Source organism: Trematomus bernacchii, unplaced genomic scaffold (assembly GCF_902827165.1).
Source record: "Trematomus bernacchii unplaced genomic scaffold, fTreBer1.1, whole genome shotgun sequence".
NCBI lineage: Eukaryota > Metazoa > Chordata > Actinopteri > Perciformes > Nototheniidae > Trematomus > Trematomus bernacchii.
In genome coordinates, this window is record NW_022987469.1 from 1,154,509 (window position 1) to 1,161,950 (window position 7,442).

A 7,442-nucleotide genomic window follows, 5' to 3' on the forward strand; every position below is an offset into this window, starting at 1 on the left:
TGTCAGACAATAGCTGCTTGCAACTCTCTGTGTTATCAGAGAGCAGATATAATACGGGAGTTTACCCAACAAAGCTTTATAAATGTAACGTGTACCAATGACTGAGCCTCCGTACAGTAAGTGATGGCAAACCTGCCTTGGCATACAGGGTACAGTGATGTGTAAGTGCTTTACAATTTGTGACAAATCTCAGTGCATTGTGATAGGCGGCATCTAACTTGTTCAGGCAATGGGCAGGTGCATTCATATAGACCAGATCACCATAGTCCAGCACAGGTAAAAAGGTCACAGTGACTAGCCTTTTCCTGGCTTCAAAAGAGAAACAGGACTTGTTCCTGTAAAAGAAACCTAGTCTAACCCTCAGCTTTTTAAGCAGGTTATTGACCTGAAGTTTAAAAGTGAGACAATCATCAAGCCAGATACCTAGGTATTTATAACAGGCAACCACTTCTAGTACTTGTCCTTGCATAGTAACAATATCTAAAACAGGCTCTGATGTCTTTTTAGCTTTTGAAAAAAGCATTACCTTGGTTTTATCAACATTTAAAAGAAGCTTTAGTTCAGAGAGCTGAATAATGTTAAAAACAGCCTGTAATTTAACAACCGCCTCCTTAATGGAGTGACCTGCACAGTACATCACGCTATCATCCGCATAAAAATGTAAAGTAGCTTCATCCACATTTTCACCTAAACTATTGATATATATGGAGAATAAAAGTGGACCTAAAACAGAACCTTGAGGAACACCATTAGCAATGTTTAACCACTCAGAAGACAGCCCATCAAAGTGAACACATTGGGATTGTTTGGCTCAGACGGAGGGGCCGCGTGGGTCTCCTTGACGAATCAAGGCTGTACAATGTGATAACGTTGCCCCGATCATGTCGGAGCCTCTGAATCCCGGAAAAGGACATAGTGATACCAGCGAAAAGCCTAGAATCGCCGCTTTACCTCACTTTTTAAATCAGATGGATAGGATTAGCGGTTAAAAGTTATTAAGCATTTTAGAACGCTACCTCTTTGAAGCCGCGGGCGGCTCGCTCGGTCTTTAAGGGTTAATGGGCAGGCGCCATCTTACCTTAAAGAACTCATTATGCCCTACTGTCCTACTCGGGCATTGCGTTCCAAGAATGCAGGTTTGTTGGTTGTTCCTAGAGTCTCTAATGGCGCATTTCCACCACACGGTCGGCCTCGGCCTCACTCGGTACTGCTAGGCCGCGTTGGGCCTTGTTAGGGCCGGCTCACTTCATGCTGCGCTTCCATTACAGTTTAGGAACTGGGGTAGTTACTATAGTAACGCAGTGTAGGCGGAGCCGTGACGTCATCTTCAATGAGAACCCCAGAAAAACAACACAGCCGTTAGCTGTTAGCACTCAGAGCTCACAGCTCCTTATATATGTTCAGTAACTAGACTAAAGTTAAACAAGTACACACCACAGACTGCCTGTGTCATGGTGAATACACTCACTGCTTTATTTATGTCTGTATAGGCCGTTGTTGTGAGTGTGGACGGTCGGAGCATATATTGAGTTAGTTTAGCCAATCTCCATCTAGAAAACACGCATTTTAAAAGGTTTTTCACCTGCCGTCTGTCTGCAAACTTGCCAAAGCATTAATTAAAAGCATTAATTAATAATTAATTAATTCACCTGCAGGATCAATAAACTGATCAGGAAAGCTGGGTCAGTCATCGGCATCAAGCTGGAACCCTTTGAAGCTGTGGTGGAGAGGAGGACACTGAACAGGCTGTTGTCCATCATGGATAACCCCACCCATCCTCTCCACCTGCAGCTGGACAGTCAACGGAGCTCCTTCTCCAACAGACTGCTGCAGCTCCCCTGTCACAAGGACAGATACTGGAAAACATTCCTGCCCACTGCAATAACTCTGTACAACAAATCACCTCTGGCTGGAAGAGAACTCTCTGCTCCATAGTTTCTCTAGAAATAAAACCACCTTGTACATTTTACTCACACATAATCTGTTTCATATTTAATACTCCATAATTCCATATATTTTGAATATATATATATTTGTATATATATATAATATCTGTATGTATATTTTCTATTTTGTATTTTGACATGTATATTTTATATTTTATTTTATATTTTATTTTATTTTATTTCTATTCTTGTATATTTTGTTTTATTGTAAAATGCCTTTTATGCTGCTGTAACAAAAACAATTTCCCAATTTGGGATCAATAAAGTACGATCTATCTATCTATCTATCTATCTATCTAATTCATGGTTTTTACTAACCGGTATCAGTATGTTGTTACTTCGGCATCATTTTGAAACGTGTATTACAATTAAATCACGGTCAAATATGTTCATCTTGTTGTAGTTGTAGCCTCCTTGCCAGCGATTCTCTCTCTAGTTTAGCATACTCAGCCCGACTCAGCCCTGTTTGTTGGCCCCGATAGAACCACGATTTTGTCGGGCCAGAAAAGAGGTGAAAAAGTACCCCCGGGCCGGAACTAGGCCTAGTGGAAGCGCAACCAAAAACGGGCCCGGCACGACACGGCACGCTTAAACCGCGCTCCGCGCCATGGTGGAAATGCCCCATAAAAGTACAATGGGAGCCAGAGCCTTTTCTTATCAAGCTCCACTTTTGTGGAATCAGCTTCCAGTTTGTGTTCGGGCGGCAGACAGCCTATCCGTTTTTAAGAGTGCGCTTAAGACCTTCCTTTTTGATAAAGCTTATAGTTGATCAAAGAATCTAATAAGAGTGCATTGACATAGACACGTTGTGCCTCTTCACCTATACTCTTTTCCCTCACTGATGGTATAGATGTAATTTGGTTGTGTGTGTAGATCAGGGGTGGGGAACCTCCGGCCCCCGGGCCGTATACGGCCCGCAAGACCATTTGGTACGGCCCTCGAGGTAATTTACACGCAAAAAAGAAAAACATTTAAGAAATCTAGACCGCAAAAAAATTAAACAAGCGAGTGCCTGTTTTTCCTGGGTTAGGTCAGGGTCCTTGAACACAACACGAGCCTAACGTGTCATCTAGTGATGGGAATTCCGGCTCTTCTTGGTGAGCCGGATCATTTGGCTCGGCTCACCAAGAAGAGCCGGCTCTTTCGGCTCCCAAACGGCTCTTCAGTTTACCACATATTATACCTTTTATAATTCAATCAAATGTACAGTGGCGACTGGTCATTAGGGGCAGGTGGGGCACAGCCCCACCTAGTGTCAGCAGAAAGTATTACAAATAATGATTACAAAAATGCAAAAACAAAAATAAAAAAAAAAATATATATTATAATGTTTAATCATCTGATTCGTCTGTACATTGCTGTTTTAGTCTGTGTTCTTCTAATTAGTGTGTCTACAGTCACAGTGTGTGCCTATTGAGCTGTTTAGAGCCATGTGGGACAAAACCTGATTATGCCCCTTCCTCTCGCTGTGAAGTGAACGGTGACTGTAAAAACTACACTGCGCATGCTCAGAGTATTTTTCTATGTAATGTGTGTGGCAAAAGAATAATGACCAGAGGGGCACGGAGCTTCCATCCCCACCATACGTCATCTCAAATCATTCAGAGCTGATTGGCTGTAAGTACGTGTGCCGCGAAAAGTGTGGTGCTTGAAGAGGAGACGAGAGAGCTGCAGTGGCGCGTCCTAAAACCAGGAAGTAAGCACAAAAAAGCAATGAGATTTCTCCAGAGGATTTTAGAAAATAGCTCTACCCTACTTTTATAATTTTTTTTATCATAAATCTATCGATTAGATTTATGATAGACTTTTGAAACTACAAGAAGATAAGGAGGACTTTTACAAAAAAGTAATAGAAATGTTTGTCCAGAAGGATAGGCAAATGGACTTCATCTTCAAGTCAAGGTAAGACCGCCATTTTATTGAAAATGGGATCTTACTAAGAGAGAACAATTCAATATTTAAATGATAAAATTACATTTTTTGGGTATCCTTTTGTTGAACTGTCTGTTTAAAATTAATCGAAGCATCAGACAAAAAAAGCTTTTGAAAATAATATTATATTTTGGTTTAGGTCAAAATATAATATTTGTAAACCTGAAGAGTCAGTGCCAGTGCCTCACCAGCCATGAACCTCACTGCACGTCACTGCAGAAGCTTATATATAGACATCTAAGTTTTTTGTGCCCCACCACTTTTGTACATATAAAAACGCCACTGCAAATGTAGCCCTGTTTTGACTAATGATTTATATGTGTACACATATCACTTAAATTATTCAATACATCCTTTGTACTGAAGTATTCAAAAGTAAAAATTACATGTTTAATATCAATTATTTGCTGTGGCCAATTGCCGGATTTAAATGCAAGCGCGTCGGAAAAAGTCAAGACATTTGCGAAAACCGAAAAAAGGAGCAGCTTCTGGCTGCATTAAAATGATATTGGAGAAAGCAAAGCTGAGTGCAGGATTTGTAAAATGAAAATAACCTTCAGAGCAGGGTTTTTTTTTTGGTAACCACTCAGGATTTATTGCCAGAAGTTCAGATCTTGTACTTGAGTAACAGTACCAGAGTGTAGGAATACTCGGTTACAATAAAAGATCCTGCATTCAAAATGTTACAAGTAAAAGTAAAAAAGTATTATCATCAAAATATAGTGAAAGTACCACCTGCAGAGGGATCTAGATGCAGGTGTTCTTTTCCCCATAGAGACGCCTCGCTGCACATTATCCCTTGCATAAAGATAGATTGTGGGTCCCTTATAACATGCTGTACACAGTGGAAATAAACATTCTGGTCACCTCAACATCAGGGATCTTATACATTAAACTCCTTCTGAATCAAACCGTCACGGCAGCCTTACCTTACTGATCCTTCTTACAATAGAAGAAAAACACGTTACTTTACCAGCAGAGAGAAAATGGATTATTAAATTATTAATGTGACTAATAAAGAGCAGTTTGATTATTAAGTATTATTCTGTTGATCGATGTCATTACATTTGTTGAAAAGCACATAAGGACTTGTTTAAGACTTGTTTTGTCAAAGTTTAGGACTTGGACTTGACTTGAACTTTCCCATCCTGACTTGAGACTTGACTTGGACTTGAGCGCAAAGACTTGAGACTTGACTCGGACTTGCAAAACAATGACTTGGTCCCACCTCTGTCCAACAGTCTCTAATCCTTGGATATTACATGTCACTGCATGCATGCACGGAGCAGCTGTAGCGCGAAGATCATCATATCATTCTGTCTTGTATTACTTAACAAAAAATAACAAAAACAAAAAAACGGCTCGTTCGCGGGCGCGAGCCGGCTCCCGTCGTTCACTTAAAAGAGCCGGCTCGTTCGCGACCGACACATCACTAGTGTCATCACGTGGTATATGTCCCGCCTGACAGGGGTGCAGTTCTGCAGGAGAGCACCAGAACGCCGCTCCGCTCCGCCACTTCACAAATGTCAGTAGCCTACCCATAAGGAGCCGTACACATGCCGCAGTTTTTGCGTGGCTGTGTCTTAGTTGAAAGCCCAGTGGCAATCTGTTCATCTGTCATACTGATCATACAGTCAATAACTTTGTTGTTATTAGCATCTGGTTAGCTAACTATGCTAACGAATATAAGAAGCTTTTTCTCCAACCAGTGAGGTAAAGGCACATCTTTATATGATCATTATAGTTATAAAAAAATAAGAGAATAAAGTAAACAGGTATAAAATACTATATGACAGTAAAACAAAGTTATTAATAAACAAGAATACAGTTTAAAAGGGGAGTGATTTGTAAAATATCCATAAAGAAAATCTGCTTCCAGTTCTGTTTCAAATGGGTGTTGAGAGATGTATCCATAGATCTCTCCATGTTGCTCTCAAAGTGCACCAGATTGATGCTTTTAACTTCAATATTTAAAAAAAAATCTTCCCAGGGGAGCATGCCCCCGGACCCCCCTAGAGGAGGTGATGACCCCCCTAGATGATGTTAGGCCGTCCACCCCCCCACTTAAAAAAATAGCACTTTACCCCTGTTTACACCTATATGCCATGAGCTGATTATCGAGCCTTCATTGTAACAGTCGCGGGTGTACTGTGTGCGTGTGGGGAGTGTTGCAGTAGAAAATTCCACTGTAGCGCCCGGTACCTTAATGGGAAACCCTACATGTTTGAGCACCCTCTATGAAACGTCAAGCTACCCCACAGCACCCTCAAAAGAAAATCTCTGGCGCCGCCACTGATCCTTCTTCACAGTGAGAACATGATCCACGCACTGTGATCTCTGAGTCTCTCCGGAGCTCTCCAAGACACTCAGAATAGTTGCTGCACCCCCACACACATCTACACCCACAGCACATGCAAATCCCTCCTCAGGATACAGAAGAGTTGCTCCATGCACTTTAAAGAACCAAAACGCTGATTTAAAGCGAGAGGAACAATCTGAGCTTCATAGAAAACGCCAGGAAATTACGCACAAGAGTATGATAATCTCAGAGATTATATTTCCCACCAAGCATCCAGGATGTGGGAGTGTGAGATGACAGATGAGTGTTTGCAGGTGTGTGTGAACGCTGTTACCTGCAGGAGACGGTGATCTCTATCTTGGTCGCAGGTACGGTGGAGTTGAGCGGGTCGAAGTCCCCTATTGTCGCCATGACTGAGGCTTTAATCACTTCCTCTGGATCCTCCAAGTTCTCACTTCTATCACAGCGCGAGTTCTCCTGTGGCTCTGATGGGTTTCATCCAGAGAGAGTCACTGAGACGCGGAGGGAATCTGCTCCGGCTGAAGAAGTGTTCCTGCGGACGGCTGGAGCGCAGCGGAGGGAGAGGAGGCATACCTGAGGAAGAGCTCCATTCATAGAGAGGAGGAGAGAGAGAGAGAGCGAGAGAGAGCGAGAGAGAGAGAGAGAGCTCCTCCTTTCTCTCCATCCATCGGTGGAGGCAGAGACCCTCCAGTAGGTTCGGCTGTCTGGTGGCACATTCTCAACTGTTTAACACAGTTGACAGTTCACATATCTATAACAATATCCGTCTGATTTTCAGAATTGTCCTGTTTTAGTTTTGTTGGTTGAAGAAGAGTTCACGAAGAAGATTTTCTCCATTCCTTTTACAGCATCATTAAAGGTGGGGTAGGTAAGTTTGAGAAACCCGCTCGAGATACACTTTTTGTTATATTCCATGGAATGCTCTTAACATCCCGATAGCAATGAATATCTTAAGTGCTTTGAAAAAAAATCCATAAAAAAATGTCATCTGTGGAAGCCGTAATAATAATAATAAAGCCGGCCCGGCTAAAATAACTGGATGGCCCACCTGCCTGTCAGCCTTCCATCTGTGCACAAACTTATCTCGTGCCCTCATTGGTCATGTGCGCGTTCGTGTGTGTTGGAGGAGGGGCTCTGTAAGGAAGTGGCAGATTTTTTCCGGTTGTGTATTTTCAAATTCTTGCGCACTCGAGGTGGTTTCTCCAAAATTACCTACCCCACCTTTAAGGTCTGAGTACAGACAG

General features: G+C 42.2%; 1 protein-coding gene across 1 annotated transcript in view; it reads right to left on the minus strand.

Annotated features, from left to right (window-relative positions):
* The window catches only part of LOC117493577 (copine-8-like), a 66,059-nt gene extending 59,316 nt beyond the window's left edge, over positions 1 to 6,743 (minus strand). The window contains exon 1 of the mRNA XM_034144209.1: positions 6,512 to 6,743. Coding sequence (XP_034000100.1) covers positions 6,512 to 6,588 — 77 coding nt within the window. The 5' untranslated portion in view covers positions 6,589 to 6,743. The remainder of the gene's footprint in view (positions 1 to 6,511) is intronic.
* Positions 6,744 to 7,442: the final 699 nt, after the last annotated feature.